Genomic DNA, 16,294 nt, shown 5'->3' with positions numbered 1-16,294 from the left:
GGCAGCAACATCCCCTCTTGCCCTGATACAGTCCCACTGAAATGAAAAAAATGAAATTCCTCTGGGTGGCCTCCCACATCCATGTCCTCTCCCACGTTGCACCCTGTTGTTTTGCTTGCCTTCTTTCAGTTCCTAGAAGAACTGAATCTCTCTCCCCTCCCATCCCCCAGCCCTGCATACCCTCTGTCCATCCCCCTCCCAGCCCCCAGCCCCGCATGCCCTCTGTCCATCCCCCTCCCATCCCCCAGCCCCCCATGCCCTCTGTCCATCCCCCTCCCATCCCCCAGCCCCGCATGCCCTCTGTCCATCCCCCTCCCATCCCCCAGCCCCGCATGCCCTCTGTCCATCCCCCTCCCATCCCCCAGCCCCGCATGCCCTCTGTCCATCCCTGCACCCTCAATCCCTCAGGCCTCCTGCAGGCTTCCCTCCCGCTTGGCTGGCTTCACACGTACCCCCATGATCTCCTGTTCCTCTTCCAGCTTTCGGCTTAGAAGTCCCTTTGTCAGAGGGGCTTCCTGGACCTCCAGGTCCCACCACAGCAGCGGCAGGCCTCTATTGTAGCCACAGTCACGTGTGAATTGACTTGTCGCCTGTCAGTCTCCTCCTCTACAGAGGCTCCAGGTGAGGCAGGGATGGGTCCTATACCTTAGCAAGAACTTGGTACCTGGTGGATTCTCGGTTGGTTGAATGAACAGAGCCCCATTTCGCAGGTGAGAAAACTGGGGCTTGGAGAGATTAAGACTCCAACCCTGGTCTGTTTGCGCTGTGTTCCAAGGGGAGCCACAGCCTGTTCTCAACAGAGGAGGGTCGGGTTCAAATGAGTAGGAGGAAAAAATGACTACGGACCGGACCGCTCAGCCCTGAACCTGGCAGGTGGTAAGTGCTCACTATTATTCCCTGCCTCAGTGTGTGATCTGAGCTCCGGGGGAGGGTGGGGCTGTCTCTCGTAGCCACTTTGGGACTCCAGCAGTAGGGATCCCTTGAGGACGCGGCCTCATCCCGTCCCTGCAACACCAGGCTGTATGAACAGGTCAGAGCCCACTGGGCACTTCAGGCAGGGGCTCCACTTAAGGGTTTCCCTCAGTCCCTCCAAAGCTATCCAAATAAATCCACCCTCACAGTAAAAAACCATGAGTTCCTTGGACAGGTGTTCCTAAAGGCAAGTCCCTGAACCCCCTCCCCCGGTCAGACTGCCACCCCCAGGGCCCAACAGGAGAGGGTTTGGTGCTGCTCTGACTTGGCAGTGAGCTGCTCAGGATACCCTGGTCACACCCACCCCCTGCTGAGTTCTGTGAGTCAGACACTGAATCCTGGGGTCTCCTGGCCGGGCCCTGTCGGCACAGTTGGGGCCCCAGGACACAGCAGGCCTCCAGGGCTTCTCCTTTCCAGACCAGTGGACAGGCCTGGCTCCTCTGCAGCTTTACCAAACCCAAGGCCCCTCCCCAGCCCCTGCCAACCCCTGCCCTGGGGCCCTGCTGTGCCCCTCCCCAGCCCCCTGGGCCCTCAAGCAGCACCCCCCTCCTCCCGGCTGTTAGCCTGGGAAGGGGGCCAGGCCCTGAGCTCAGACCTTGGCGATTCCAGAGTGTCTGAGGCCCAGAGCCAGCCCCGCCAGCCCGGCCAGACAAGGCGAAGGGGGTGGGGGCAGGGTGGGCACCAGGAAGCCATTCGTGGGGGGGGGGGGGGGGCGGGGGCGGGTGGTGTTGGCAGGGAAGCCGGGCCTCCAGCTTCGTTCTTTCGGCCCCTCTTCCGGCTCTCGGAGCCCCTGGCCCAAGGGTGCCCTCTCCTGGAGCCCCCTCCTCGGAGGCGAGTGGAGCGGCACTAATGAGAAGTGACTCTGGGGTGGTGAGCCCCCCACGTGCGCAAGGGAGGCTGGGAAAGGGCTGAGAGGCCTGGGTTCCAGCCCCACCTGGCCGCCCCGGCGGCCGCGTGACCCGGCCGGGCCCCGAATTCCTCCCCCAGCCTCGGTTTCCCGCTCTGACGCGGCCTCGCCGCCCCGCCCGGAGGAATCCGGCGGCCCGGCCGGCGGCCCAGGTGAGGGCCCTCTGGCAGGCGCCCAGCGCGGCGGCGGCGGGTTCCGGCGGGGCGGGCATCTGGGGTGGGGACCGCCCCCCACCCACCCCGGCCTCCGCCCGCCCGCACGCCCTCGCTCCTCCGGGCGGCAGCGGCGACGCTTGAAACAGAAAAAAAAAAAACAAAAAAACTGTCTCCCTGGCCCGGGGCCAGCGTCCCAGCCCCCTTCGCCGCCGCCGCCGCGCCGCAGCCAGGGAAAACAACTGCTCACTTCTCCCTGCGTCCGCCCCGCGCGCTCCCTGCTTCCCGGCGGCCGCGGGAGCCCAGCCCGGCCGGGGGAGGCGCGGAGCGGGCCGGCCGCCCGGCCTTCCTCTCCCCTCGCTCCTCCTCTCCGCCTCAACCCGCTCGGCCTCCGCGCGGCCGCCTCACTTCGGGGCCTTCGCAGGCCCCCGGCCCCGGCTCGTGGCTGGGCTCCTTCCCGGGGCTCTGGAAGTTTCTGGGCTCCCCGCGGTCCAGCCTCCATCTCTTGGCCTCGCACCGGGCCCCCGGCCGCGCCTGCCGTCCCCTCCCCGCGCGCTTCCTCTGTTCCTCTCCCTCGCTGCCCTCTCTCCCCCCCCTCTCCCGGGGCTCCCGGCTTGCTACCCCACCGCCCTCAACCTCCCCCCGCCCGGGGGGCGCCGCGACCATAGCCCCGGCCCGGGCGCGCCCCCCGGGTCCTGCGGCCCCGGATGCCCGGGCCCCGCGGGGCTGCTGGCGGCCTGGCCCCTGAGATGCGCGGGGCGGGGGCGGCGGGGCTGCTGGCGCTGCTGCTGCTGCTGCTGCTGCTGCTGGGCCCGGGCGGCGGGGCCGAGGGGGGGCCGGCGGGCGAGCGGGGCGCCGGCGGGGGCGGGGCGCTGGCCCGGGAGCGCTTCAAGGTGGTCTTTGCGCCGGTGATCTGCAAGCGGACCTGTCTCAAGGGCCAGTGTCGGGACAGTTGTCAGCAGGGCTCCAACATGACGCTCATCGGAGAGAACGGCCACAGCACCGATACGCTCACGGGCTCCGGCTTCCGCGTGGGTGAGGGCCCGGGGGCCCGGGTGGGGGACGCGGGAAGGCAGACAGCAGGACAAATGCGGGATACCTGGTGGGGTAGGGTCTGTGACACTGGGGGCGCAGGGTGCGGAGTGCAGAGCTCTGGGGGCCTGGGGCCGGGGGGGAAACGAGGGGCTTGGGAGGCTGGAGTCCTGCGGCCACAGCTGGAGGGCCGCGTGGACCAGGACTTCACAGCTTTGGGGCAGGGTTGAGGCCTAAGGTGTGCAGTCATGCTGGGGTCCTGCAGGATACAGGCCGCTCGGAAGGTGCTGGGTTCTGAGAGGGCGTCAGGGTCATTACACAGGGGCTTTTGAGGGATGTGAGCCGGGGCCAAGGAGGTCTCAGAGAAGGGACAAATTCTCCCCTGAGAAACAGAATTGCTGGAAGAAACAGGAGAAACCTTTTCAAAACGTCTAAAGTAGGGCCTGCCAGGGGTAGACACCTGCATGCTCTGGGGGGAGGAGCCAAGGTCAGGGCTGGGGGTGAAGAAGTTAGATGTTGGCAAGGTCTTGGAGGGGAGGGGTGCTGAGGCCTAACAGGCGGAGTGCAGGCCTGGAGGTGGGGGCTGTTTGGGGTCCTCAGTCCATCTGTTCCCTGGCACCCCATCTATGCCTCCCCCGTAAGATCTCAGGAGCTCCGCCTCAGAGTCTCCCCTCCCCAACAATCCCGCATGACTCCCCAGTTCCACTTGGAGCCTACCCCTTCCTCAGCATCTCTCTTCAAAGGGCAAGGCCTGGGGCTCGGCTCTCCTCGCCGCAAGGCCCTGTGGGCCAGGCTGGGGGAGGTGTCCCAGCAGTAATTACCCTCCTGGACAGGGTAATTAGGCCGGGCCCAGGATGGCACCAGCGAAACGGCCCCTCTTACACATTCCTATACTCAACATACCGACTCACAGACCCAAAGGAACTCCACTGATGTGGCTCAGAGTCTCATGAGATGTGCGTGTGTGCGTGTGCATGCATGGGCTTTGCAGTGACACTCTGTGATTAATTACATGTTCCTTTGTGTTGTCCTGGGTGTATGTCTCCAGTCACTATGGGAGTGTTTCTGTGAGCTTGTGTTGGTGCCAAAATGAATGTGTGTGTGTGTGTGTGTGTGTGTGTGTGTGTGTGTGTGAGACACAGAGAGAGAGACAGACAGAGGAGATGACCGTGCATGTGAGTGTATATGGGCCCAGCCTCCCAGACCCCCTGGCCATCCTGCCCAGGCTGCTGTCTCCATCTGTGCTGCCCACATCCCCCAGGCTCAGAGCCCAGGCCACAGTGGGCGGGTGTCATTGAGAGGTCACCCTCACCGCTATGGGTGACTCACTGGGAGGCAGGAAGGAGAGGATCCTGCCTCCCCCAGCCCAGGACACACCCCTTCTGCCCTGAGAGTCCTGGCAGGATGGGCTGGGCCGGGATGCTCTCAGCCAGGCCCTGACGGCCATGGATGTGGGTTGGCCCTCTGAGGCCCTGCAGGTGTCCAGAAGAGCATCACCCCCAGCTTTCCATCCTGGGAAGTGAGGGCAGCCATGGGGCAGGCAGGAGAGGGGCTCGGTCTGGTGTGTGAGCTCAGGGCCCCAAGGCTGGATGTGAGACGTGAGTGTGTGTGTGACAGAAAGACATAGGTCCCAGCCTGCCACTCAGCCCTTCAGTCATTCCCCCTGAACCTCCTCTGAGACCCAGAGCTGAGGCAGACCCAGCCCTACCCTCCAAAACACTCTTCGTGTTGTGAGAGACAGACATAAGTATAACCAAGTTAAGTGCCAGGCAGAGCAGGACAGAGGGTGCTAACTCAGGAGAGAGAACAGAGGTGTGGCGGGGATACATGGAAAAGCTGCCAGGAGGAGAAACTGAGGCTGGAAGGATACTATTTGACTATGTAGAGGTGGAGGGACAGGGCCCTGAGGGAGGGTGGCATCAATGAAGCCATGGAGGCAGGGGATGTGACCCATTTGTAGGAGGAGGGAGAGGAGTCCTGAGGCATGGGGTGCACGTGGACAGAGCAGAGGGGGATGGACGAAAAGAAGGTTCGTTCTGGGCCATGGAGAGCCTTAAATGTTTGTGCAAGGAAGCGAGGAGTGAGCAGGGATGTGATACGCCAGGGCTTTGCCTGAGGCTCGTTTCTCTGGGGGTGCTGGGCTGTTGACAGGCAGGAGAGAGAGAGGGGCAGGAAGCCGGGGAGGAGGATGGGTGGCAAGACACAAGGCACCAGAGGGGCAGAGGGCATGGCGGGGAGGGACATGGGTTCATGAGACTGTAGAGAGGCCGGAACTGGGTGGAGTGGAGCAGGAGAGATGCGGCCTCTGAGGCTCAGTAGAACCACCTTGGCCGGCAGGGATTCCCCAGCGGGTAGTCCAGAGGGAGGGGTGGGGGCAGGATGCTGATTTCAGACAGTGTCCCCTGGGTGGAGGTGCCCAAGAGAGGTCCCAGAGAGGTAGCAGCTAGAGATGTGGGCCCTGGCGTGGCAAGGCAAAGGGAGGGAGGGAGGGAGAGGGCGAACCCGGAGAGGGCTGAGGTCTGAATGGGGAGAATTTAAGAAGCAGGAAGTGCCACATAGAGATCACATTCCCAGGAACGTTTGGAGGGAAATCCAGAGGAGAGAAAATCTGCTCCATCACCACGATCGTCCTCATCATCTGCTCCTACTTACTAAACACTCAGCGTGCAGGGCACTGAGTGTTTGTACAGGCGTGACCTCATTTCATAGACACAACAAACATCCCTACAGACGAGGACACTGAGGCACGGGGCTCAGGGCCACACAGCTGGCACGTGGCCCCCTAGCTAGGATTTAAGTACAGGACTTAAGACTCCAGAAGCCAACGTGGGTAGTAGGATGTTGGAAGACCTATAGGGCAGTTTCTATGTGTTCCGAAAGCCAGCTTCTCAAGGACGGGGCCAGTGGGTGGCAAGGAAGTAGGGAGGAGGGGAAAGAGGCAGGCTGTGGGTGAGGGAGCAGGCCTGGGGGCTGGGAGGGCCGGTGGGCCCGGTTCCTGATCCACCTCCCCTCCCCAGTGGTGTGCCCTCTGCCCTGCATGAACGGCGGCCAGTGTTCCTCCCGAAACCAGTGCCTGTGTCCCCCGGACTTCACCGGTCGCTTCTGCCAGGTGCCCGCTGGAGGAGCTGGCGGGGTCACCGGCGGCGCAGGCCCCGGGCTTGGCCGGGCCGGGGCCCTGTCCACAGGCGCGCTTCCGCCCCTGGCTCCAGAAAGCGAGTCTGTAGCCAGCAAGCATGCCATCTACGCGGTCCAGGTGATCGCTGATCCGCCCGGGCCCGGGGAGGGGCCCCCTGCCCAGCATGCAGCCTTCCTGGTGCCCCTCGGGCCGGGACAGATCTCAGCGGAAGGTACCGGACCACGGGCAGACCCGGGGTGGCCGAAGTGGGCGGACACTAGGGTGGCGGGAACGGAATGAGCGACCGCACCCGCAACCGGTGGTGCGGGGCAGCCCTGAAGCCACCGTGCCCCGCCCCCCCCCCCCCAGTGCAGGCCCCGCCCCCCGTGGTGAACGTGCGCGTGCACCATCCTCCCGATGCCTCGGTCCAAGTTCACCGCATCGAGGGGCCGAACGCCGAGGGCCCAGCCCCCTCGCAGCACCTGCTGCCGCACCCCAAGCCCCAGCACCCCCGGCCACCCACCCAGAAGCCCTTGGGCCGCTGCTTCCAGGACACACTGCCCAAGCAGCCTGTGAGTGAATCCACAGTCCAGCTGGACCGGACCTTCGGGTCTCCCAGGGTTGTCCTGTCCCAACTAAACGGGGACTGCGCAAAACGGGGGCCCACGGGCTGAGGAGGGAGGAGAAGGGCCTGGGGAGGGAGGCTGGGTGGGGCTGGGCGCCCTGTGACCCCAGTCCCAACTTCCCCTAGTGCGGCAGCAACCCCCTCCCCGGCCTCACCAAGCAGGAAGACTGCTGTGGGAGCATCGGCACCGCCTGGGGCCAGAGCAAGTGCCATAAGTGCCCCCAGCTGCAGTGTGAGTGCCTGGGCTCCGGACCCCCGTCACCGCAGGGTGGACCTCCGCATGCCTCTTCCTCCCCTGCAGGGGAGGACCCAGCCGGTGCCGCCCGAGCCTCTCCCTGCCCACCAGATTCCTCTCACCCATCCCACTCTGCTCCTCCCCATGGCCCTCCTTTCCCCCCTCCCCTGCAGGACCCCCAGTGTCCTCCCCTGCCACCGTCTCCTCTCTCTGCAGACACAGGGGTGCAGAAACCAGGACCTGTACGTGGGGAGGTGGGCGCTGACTGCCCTCAGGGCTACAAGAGACTCAACAGCACCCATTGCCAGGGTACGGCCAGCCAGGAGATTCTGTGGGCTGGAGGGGCAAGCCAGTTGTCACTGGGGGAGGCCCCGAGGTGACTGAGGGAGCAGGCGGGGCTGGGGCAGGACCCTGAGGTGTTCGGAGTAGCTTGCTGTCACCCTATGGCCCCAGACTAGAGGGATCACGTTCCTGCTTACCACAGACATCAACGAGTGCGCGATGCCCGGCATGTGTCGCCATGGTGACTGCCTCAACAACCCCGGCTCCTATCGCTGCGTCTGCCCACCCGGCCATAGCTTGGGCCCCTCCCGAACGCAGTGCATTGGTGAGAATGGGGGGGCTCAGGTCCCTGGGAAGTCACAGGCATGGACCTCCAAGCAGCAAGCGGCAAGGATCAGAGAGGTCACAGGGGTCACCGTGTGGTCAAGGGTTGATTGCAGGAGGATCGAGGCCCAGAGCCGATAGGATCAGGGATAAGTGGGGTCAGGAGTCACTTGAGATCTGGTCAGAGGTCACATGGGGTCAGGGACTATATAGAGTAGGGTTGTAGGAGATCATGGTCTTGGTGGGTAGGAGGGATAAAGCCCTACATACAGCAGCTAGAATCAGGGGGCAATGGGGCCAGCGGTCACAGAGATTTCAGGGGTCACATGAGGTCAGAGAAACACGGGTTCGGGGATCACGTGAGTTCGGGGTCACCTGAGGTCAGAGGCCACAGGAGGATCAAGGGTTGTCTGGGCCAGAGAGGCAAGGCCTGGAGCAGCTTGGAAGAGGGACATGGGCGGCGATCAGGCCCAGGTGACCATGCCTGCCACTGGCCCCCGCAGCGGACAAGCCAGAGGAGAAGAGCCTGTGCTTCCGCCTGGTGAGCCCCGAGCACCAGTGCCAGCACCCGCTGACCACGCGCCTCACCCGCCAGCTCTGCTGCTGCAGCGTGGGCAAGGCCTGGGGCGCGAGGTGCCAGCGCTGCCCGGCTGATGGCACTGGTGAGCGTGGGGCATGTGGGGCGAAGGGGCCGTCTCTGTGCCCGTCTAGGAAACACTCACTTCTCTGCCCCTCCCTCTGGCCGCAGCTGCCTTCAAGGAGATCTGTCCAGCTGGGAAGGGCTACCACATCCTCACTTCCCACCAGACCCTCACCATTCAAGGCGAAAGTGATTTTTCCCTTTTCCTGCACCCTGACGGGCCACCCAAGCCCCCGCAGCATCCTGAGAGCCCCAGCCGGGCACCGCCACCTGAGGACGCGGAGGAAGAACGAGGTCTGGCCTGAGCCTTTCTGTTCCCTGACAGATGATGAATGCCTTAAGACTCGATCCCCTGGCTCCCCACCCACAGATGTGACCTCAGAGTCTAACCCCTAGCTCCTCATCCTTGACCTCATCACTGACCCCCAGAATCGACCCTCTCGTCCCGAACCAAGGTTGTCACCCCAGGATTTGACCCCCTGATGGACAGGATCTGACCATCCGTTGCCCTCCGGATCTATTCCTCTGACCCTGGAACCCCTTTGATTTCCAAACCAGGGCACTGATCCAGTCCGAATGCTGTCCCTAGATCTGACCTTCTGTCTCCCGACCCAAGGATTTGGCCCTAGCTGTAACCTCCTGAGTCTTGCTCGATAACCCAAGGACCTTGACCAACCATCGCTCCCCATACCCGCTCCCCTGACCCGTGATGCAAACGCCCCCTGGCTCCAGGATCTAACTCTTGACACCTGACCCAGAGACATGACTGCTGAACTCTTAGAGACCCTAACCACAAATACCAACTGCCAATCCCAGTCTTAACTCTCTTTTCCCAGCCCTGCGCTAATGGCCCCATCTTCCTCCCTTTTAGGGGTGAGCACGGACTCAGTGAGTATGAGAGCCCAGGTGGGAGGAGCGGGGAAGCCAAGGAGACAGAGGGCTCATGCTGCTGTCACTCGCAGCCAGTGATGGAGGAACAGTCGGCACAGCAGAGCCACCTGACCGCCACCACATCTCCTGCCAGGCCCTACCCTGGTGAGCTGGGCGGTGCTGGAGGAACCAGTCCTCAAGGACTGTCACTGGGGGGTGGTTGACAGCTTAGCCATCCGGGGATAGTGAAGATGGGTGTGAAGTCCCAGCCACTGGCCTGCCTGGAGAGGGGCGGCTCTCCCATCCTCCACACCCCCTGACGGCGACCACTGTCACCTACAGAGTTGATCTCCAGGCCCTCGCCTCCCACCGTGCGTTGGTTCCTGCCAGACCTGCCCCCTTCCCGCAGTGCAGTGGAGATTGCTCCTACCCAGGTCACAGGTAAGACCTGCCCACGTAGGCCATGTCCTGGAGAGGCCAGGTCCCTGGCTTAATTTCAGTCCTCCCTTACCGCCCCCTGCCCCCATCATTCCTGAGCACTAACCCTCCACCCAGGCTTCCTGTGTGCCTGGCCCTGGGCTGGGCTCTGGGGAAGCCTTGGCGTGCAACCTTGAAGGATCCGGGTATTGTGGTGGTCAGCCCAGTCTGACGGTGCTTATTCATTCATTCAACAAATACTTATTGAGTACCTGTTATGTTCCAGACACGGTTTTGGTGCTGGGGATACAGTAGTAAGCAAAAGGCAAAACTTCCCTGTTCTTGCACAGTAAATAGAAAACAGATCAGTAACTAAAAATCCAGGATGTCTCATAAATGCCATGAAAAAGTAAACCAGAGAAGAAAAGAAGTCTGGGGATTATGATAATATGTAGGGTGGCAATGAGAGAAGGCTAGCAGGGCTTTAAAGAGGGCTGGAAATTAATGAGAAGAAGCGGGGAAGAAATGGGTGTGCAGGTTGGGAAAACGGGACGTTCCAAGTGAAGTGTAGGCAAAGGCACGGAGACATGGAAACGCTGGCGGAGGAGGGAAAACCACACAGCCCCGTGTTTCTGAACCAAGGGAGGGCCGACGCGTGGAGCCTTGTTCAGAGGCTTGGGTTTGATCCCAAAGGCTGTGGGAAGTGTCTGTAGGGTTTGGGGCATCATGATAATTGCTAGCTATGGCTGAGCAATTGCCTCGTGCCAGGCACCGACCGGAGAGTTGTACGTACTAAACATCACTTAACCTTCTCATACTCTGAAAGTGAACACTGGTAGCTTCATCTTCCAGATGAGAAAACAGACGCTCAGGTTCAGTATCTTACCGGCAGATCACACATCTGAGCCAGGTTCAAGCCCAAGTCTGTGTGGACTCCAAAGCTACAAGGGAGCCACCGGCCCCATTGAAATCTAGGAGGCTAGATGGGCTGGGGGCGGGGGGAGTGATGGCTCAGGCAGAAGGTGGCTGCCCAGGAGGCCTGTACAGGCTAGGGCAATGCAGTGACAGCCCTGGGGGTTGTGGGAATGTGGGGGAAGAGGCATCTGGGGAGGCTTCTCAGAGGAGAGGGTGTTAGGTGTAGGGAGAGATACTCTAGGCAAAAAGGGCAGCTCACCAGGTGTGTTTGGGTGGGGCAGGGTTCAGGGTCAAAGCCTGGGCTGCAGGTGGGGGGGAGGAAGGGAGAGGGGGAGTGAGGGAGTTCAGCGAGACTGTTGACAAAGAAAGTGAAGGGGGTTTCTGGATCTGACTGCCTACATATCCACAAAGGGGCAAGCCAGATTCCCAGGAAGGAGCTCCTTGCCTGCCTTGGGAAGGGGAGGAAATCAACCATTCTGGAATGGGGGACCCGGGTCCCTAAGGCAAGGGTGTTGGGGTCACTGGGCTAGAGGATATGGGAGTAACAAATGCTGCGGGATTTTAAATATTGAGGTGACTGGAGGGGAGGGTCTTCGAGCCCCTTGGGTAGGGGCATTGGGGTGACTGAGGCCCTTGAGGGGACGTGATCGGGTTTGGGGTGACGGGGAGGCAGAATATAGTGAGTAGAAATAGAAATACCAGGGATCCTGGAGTTGAGGAGAGGGATGTCAGGGACCCGGGGTTGCTATCTGGGGGTCGTGATGCTGGGGTTATCTGGGATAGAGGTATAGGAAATCCTAGGATTGGCGTATGAGTGCACAGGGGCCTGAGGTCATGGTGTGACCAGGCTCAGGTATCTGGGTTATTAAGAATGGGGTATGGAGGTCCGCTGGGGAACGTGGCAGAAAGTGAGTGCTCCCTGCTCAGCCCCATGCTCCCCCCCCCTCCCCCCCAGAGACAGACGAGTGCCGACTGAACCAGAACATCTGTGGCCACGGCGAGTGCGTCCCGGGCCCCTCGGACTACTCCTGCCATTGCAATCCGGGCTACCGGTCGCACCCGCAGCACCGCTACTGCGTGGGTGAGCGCGGGCGGCCGGGCGGGCGGCCCGGGGGCGGCCTCGGGTCCCCGTATCCCTCTGACGTCTCGCCGCCCGCGCGTCCTCCCCAGACGTGAACGAGTGCGAGGCGGAGCCGTGCGGCGCCGGGAGGGGCATCTGCATGAACACGGGCGGCTCCTACAACTGCCACTGCAACCGCGGCTACCGCCTGCACGTGGGCGCCGGGGGGCGCTCGTGCGTGGGTGAGCGCGGCGGGGCCCGGGCGGCGCGGAGGCTGGGGGGATGGGGGGCCCTCGTCCCGACCGCCGCGTAACCGCCTCTGCCGCCCCTGGCGCCCCCCCTCGCGCCCTCTTCCTCCCGCGCAGACCTGAACGAGTGCGCCAAGCCCCACCTGTGCGGCGACGGCGGCTTCTGCCTCAACTTCCCCGGTCACTACAAGTGCAACTGTTACCCCGGCTACCGGCTCAAAGCCTCACGACCGCCCGTGTGCGAAGGTGGGGGAAGACCCCGTCCGGGCCGACAGGGGGTCCTCCGCTGTCCCTCGGCCTGGCGTGGGGGCAGGGGGCCTGGACTCCAGCCCTGGGCCCCTCAGAGGTTGGGGTGCGGGAGCCCTGAGGTCCCAGTGGGCCCCGTTGATCCGTGACGGAGGGAGGTCCTGCCAAGGATACTGAGGGCCTGGTCGGTCACGATGTCCCCAAATGGGTCTGCCTCCTTCTCGCCTCACGCACGCAGACATCGACGAGTGCCGAGACCCGAGCTCCTGTCCGGATGGCAAATGCGAGAACAAACCCGGGAGCTTCAAGTGCATTGCCTGTCAGCCCGGCTACCGCAGCCAGGGGGGCGGGGCCTGCCGCGGTGAGGGCGGGGCCTAGATGCCGGACGGGCGGCTTCGAAGGCAAATGGGCGGGGCCCATCCGGGAGGGGTCCCCCGCGACCGGGCAGTTTCGGGGTCCGGTTAGGGCAGGGGAGGGCTTATGTTCGTGAGAGTCGCCTCGCAGGCGGCGCCCCCCATACTGGGCGGGGGAGACCCCCACCCCCACCCCGACACAGTGCCAGGCCCAGTGGGGTGGCGACCGAGGTGAGTCTCCTCTGCCGCAGACGTGAACGAGTGCGCCGAGGGCAGCCCCTGCTCACCGGGCTGGTGCGAGAACCTCCCAGGCTCCTTCCGCTGCACGTGCGCCCAGGGCTACGCGCCTGCGCCGGATGGCCGCAGTTGCCTGGGTGAGCCCCAGCCCTGCCAGTCAACGCCCCCCGCACCCACGCCGCGCGCAAACTGGGGACCGAGTCTGTCCCACGGTGGGCAGGAGATAGATAATGCACCCTCCAGTTCACGGATCCAGTCGCTCATTTTCTCAGCGAACCTAGCCCATGGAGAGACCACCAGGATTTCTGTGTAGGAAGGGTCTTAGCAGGCAAGGCTGTAGCTGCTTTTGCAAAGCAGGTTCCTTAAATTTAAAGAAAAGAAAAACCTATAAAAGAATGGGGAGGGGCGTTAGGAGGCCCTCTGCACTGTTTCTTTTTCTTTTTTTAGAGAGAGGGGAGAGGGGCAGAGGGAGAAAGAGAGAGAGGATCTTAAGCAGACTGCACACACAGTGTGGAGTCTATCCTACAACCGGAAGATCGTGACCTGAGCGGAAACCAAGAGTCAGTCGGTCACTTAACCTAACCGACGGCCACCCAGGCGCCCTGGCACTAATGTTTCTTAGGCACCAAGAAGTCTGGAGAGTGCAAGGCCGTGGGCCTGGATGGAATGTGGGTGCAGGGCTGGGAGGAGGGGAGACCTGAATTGTCTTAAAGAACCAACAGAAATTAGCCAAGCAAAGGAAGTCAGCACCAGCGGACGCAGAGGTGAAAAACAGCGCTGCATGTGCAGGGAACTGTAAGGTAGAGGCAGAGAGTGGGGGCTGAGGCTGGCTGGTGAGGGGCAGGACCCGAGGCCCTGGGCCTCAGCCCCTGGAAGGCCCCTCTAAGCCCTGCCCGGAGGTTAAGCTTCATCCTGAGGGCGCTATAAGGCACCTGAAGCATTTTAAGGGGAAGGGGGACAAGATTCACCATTTGCTGTAGAAAGTTTCCTGATGCTGGGTGTGGAGAGTAGCTGGAGGTCTTCTGATGGCTCAGGACACAGATAGTGGTGGATGTGATGAGAGGAGTTGCCTCAGGATGGTCATGAGATGATGTGATATTAGAGAAATATTAAAGCAGATTCCCCGGGGCTTCACTGTATGCCCAGGTGGGGGTGGGGGAGGGGAACAAGGAACCCTCCAGGGGTCTGGTTTGGGTGGCTCTGCGGGTGGTGCTGTTCACTGGGATAGGGTCTCTAGACGTGGTGCATATTTGAGAGGGAAGACACCCAGGCTTCATGCTGGACAAGTTGAGTGGGTGGTTCCTGGCGGGCCTCTGGGCTGGAGATGGCAGCAAAAGGTGGGCCGTACAGGTTGGAAGCCTTGGGCCAAACACCGCCCCCCCCCCCAACACACACACTCCTAGAACTGTGGACGTCGGGGGCCGTGGAGCCTTAGGGTGCGTCTGCTCAGCCAAGGGGGGTGGGTCCAGTGAGGGGAGCCTCACAGAGCCTTGTGGGCAATACCACATCAGCGGAAGGCAGGGGTCTAGGAGTGGGAGATGGGGAGGAGGGATGGAAGGAGGCCCAAGGAGCACCAGCTGAGAAACTGGGGGAGGAGAGGCCCCCAGGGCAGAGGAGGATAAAGCAAATGCAACAGAGAGGTTCTTGCAAAATAAGAACTAAGAGGTAAGATGAGAAAGCTCCCGGTGACCTTGTTAGGGTGGTTTCTGTGGCACGAAGGGGTTGGGAGGTGGCAGCTAGCAAGTGAGGAGGAGCGAGACCTGGGGCTACCAGAATGGGGTGTAGGGTTGTAGGCTGAGGCGATGCCATGAAAATGGGCGAGGGGATGACAAGGGCAGCTGGGGGAGGGGCCATGGACAGGGGAAGGGACATCTCTTGCCCTCATGGGAGCCAGAGGGGAACGGATATCATGATTTGCAGGAGGTTAAAAGAGATTCCTCTCAATTCTCTCACGTACAGGGAAGAGCCTGAGTCCAGTAGGAGACTTGTAATGACCAGTAGAGGTTTGGGACTGCCCAAGGGCATGGGAGCTGTCTAGGGGCTTTCCAAAGGTCCAGGCTTGGGAGGTGGGGGAGGGTAGCCTTGGCCACACTGAGGGTGGGGCGGGCCCAGAGGCCAGAGGGAGTGGCTGTGGCCCAGGGTGCACAGTCTGGCAGCTGCCTGCACCCCTCTCGGCACCCAGGATCTGGAGACCCAGAGGCAGGCATGGGGTCAGGTGCACCTCGGAGGCGGAGCTTGGTTTGGACGGGGGTTGGAGGTGTGGCCAAGAGCCAGCTTCTGGCAGAAATGACTGCAGAGAAGCATGCTCTCAGGGGAAAGCCAAGCTCCTTCACTGCACAAGGAGAAGAAACTATTATGTGAGAAGGACAGAGAATAGAGGAGCTTATTCACATGGGAAGAAAGGGAGCCATGGCAGGTAGGGGAAGGGGAGAGCAGCTGGGGCAGTATGGGAAGAGGGGATGGGGAGGGTGCCCTTTTTGGAGAGGATGGATGAAGGTTGGTGAGGCTTGAGCTCTTTGGAATCGGACATGGCCCAGGGTCCCTGGCAGCACCTGGCCTGGTCACTAGGGCATGGTGTGCCACATGGAGGGCGGGTTAGGGTCCCGTGCTTCCCTTCAGCTCCCTTGGCCTCCACTCTGGTGCTCCACGCCATAGGCACGAGCGGGAAAAGGGTGGCAGAGGCCCGAGACCATCCCCATGCTGGCCCTCTGACCCCGCCTTGTGCCCTGCAGATGTGGATGAGTGTGAGGCCGGGGATGTGTGTGACAATGGCATCTGCACCAACACGCCAGGCTCCTTCCAATGTCAGTGCCTCTCCGGCTACCATCTATCAAGAGACCGGAGCCGATGTGAGGGTGAGTGGGGCCTAGAGCTGGGGATTGACTTGTTCCTCCCTATCCTGGGACTTCTAAGCCCAGGCTCCAAGTTCAGAGCTACCTGTAAACAGGTCAGGCACTCCCATGTCCAGCCCGCATCCCTATCCAAGATTGGGCGTGGAGTGTAGACCTGACCCACAGATTGAGTGTGGAGGGGGAGCCTCGGCAGCCTCAGGCTGAGTAGGGTCAGCTCATGAGATTCTCCACCTCTTTGATCCCCTACAGATATTGATGAGTGTGACTTCCCTGCCGCCTGCATTGGGGGTGACTGCATCAACACCAATGGCTCCTACCGATGTCTTTGTCCTCAGGGGCACCGGCTGGTAGGCGGCAGGAAGTGCCAAGGTATGGGGGTATTGGCTGAGAGTTCCTCAGGAGGAGTGGCAGGGAATGACAGTAATCTCCTAGACACCCTGTTGACCTGTCTTTCCATCCATCTGTCCATCCACCCGCTCACTCACCCTTCCACTCCACCCACAATAGCAACAGTAATAATGACGTAGTTGCATGGTGACCTTTCCATGCATTAGTGGACAGGAGTTTCCAGAGAACCTACTATTTGCCAGCTTCTATACTAGGTACTAGGAATAGAGCAGTGATGCAGGACTCCCACTGGGGGAGGCTGACGTGTATATTGATTCTTACTGTTCAGAGTGCTGGGAGCCAAAAGAGGTCTGGAGGGGTGATTAATTGCAACGGAGATGTGACAGTTGAATTGGAACTTGGAACATATATATGGTCCCCTAAAGCATAAATAGGTTCCCTAAGTAGAGAGAAGCATGGGATGG

The 16,294-nt window shown here is 61.7% G+C and overlaps 1 protein-coding gene across 4 annotated transcripts in view; it reads left to right on the top strand.

The window, feature by feature from the left end:
- Window positions 1-2,257: 2,257 nt before the first annotated feature.
- LTBP3 (latent transforming growth factor beta binding protein 3) overlaps window positions 2,258-16,294 on the top strand; it is a 17,755-nt gene continuing 3,718 nt past the window's right edge. For 2 of the 4 annotated variants that reach the window (XM_043582520.1, XM_043582518.1), the window contains exons 1-18: window positions 2,259-3,066; window positions 6,081-6,410; window positions 6,548-6,750; window positions 6,930-7,035; window positions 7,255-7,347; window positions 7,523-7,645; window positions 8,148-8,306; window positions 8,393-8,578; window positions 9,156-9,172; window positions 9,247-9,319; window positions 9,497-9,595; window positions 11,442-11,567; window positions 11,657-11,788; window positions 11,912-12,040; window positions 12,279-12,401; window positions 12,645-12,767; window positions 15,363-15,485; window positions 15,732-15,851. In XM_043582520.1, the coding sequence (XP_043438455.1) occupies window positions 2,739-3,066; window positions 6,081-6,410; window positions 6,548-6,750; window positions 6,930-7,035; window positions 7,255-7,347; window positions 7,523-7,645; window positions 8,148-8,306; window positions 8,393-8,578; window positions 9,156-9,172; window positions 9,247-9,319; window positions 9,497-9,595; window positions 11,442-11,567; window positions 11,657-11,788; window positions 11,912-12,040; window positions 12,279-12,401; window positions 12,645-12,767; window positions 15,363-15,485; window positions 15,732-15,851 (2,593 nt within the window). In that variant the 5' untranslated portion in view covers window positions 2,259-2,738. Of the gene's footprint in view, window positions 3,067-6,080; window positions 6,411-6,547; window positions 6,751-6,929; window positions 7,036-7,254; window positions 7,348-7,522; window positions 7,646-8,147; window positions 8,307-8,392; window positions 8,580-9,155; window positions 9,173-9,245; window positions 9,320-9,496; window positions 9,596-11,441; window positions 11,568-11,656; window positions 11,789-11,911; window positions 12,041-12,278; window positions 12,402-12,644; window positions 12,768-15,362; window positions 15,486-15,731; window positions 15,852-16,294 lie in introns of all 4 variants that reach the window. The other 2 variants (XM_043582516.1, XM_043582519.1) reach the window with 2 other exon arrangements.

This window comes from Prionailurus bengalensis, chromosome D1, assembly GCF_016509475.1.
Source record: "Prionailurus bengalensis isolate Pbe53 chromosome D1, Fcat_Pben_1.1_paternal_pri, whole genome shotgun sequence".
Lineage (NCBI taxonomy): Eukaryota > Metazoa > Chordata > Mammalia > Carnivora > Felidae > Prionailurus > Prionailurus bengalensis.
Note: the sequence above shows the minus strand (reverse complement) of the source record. Positions and strands in the feature narration are given on the sequence as shown.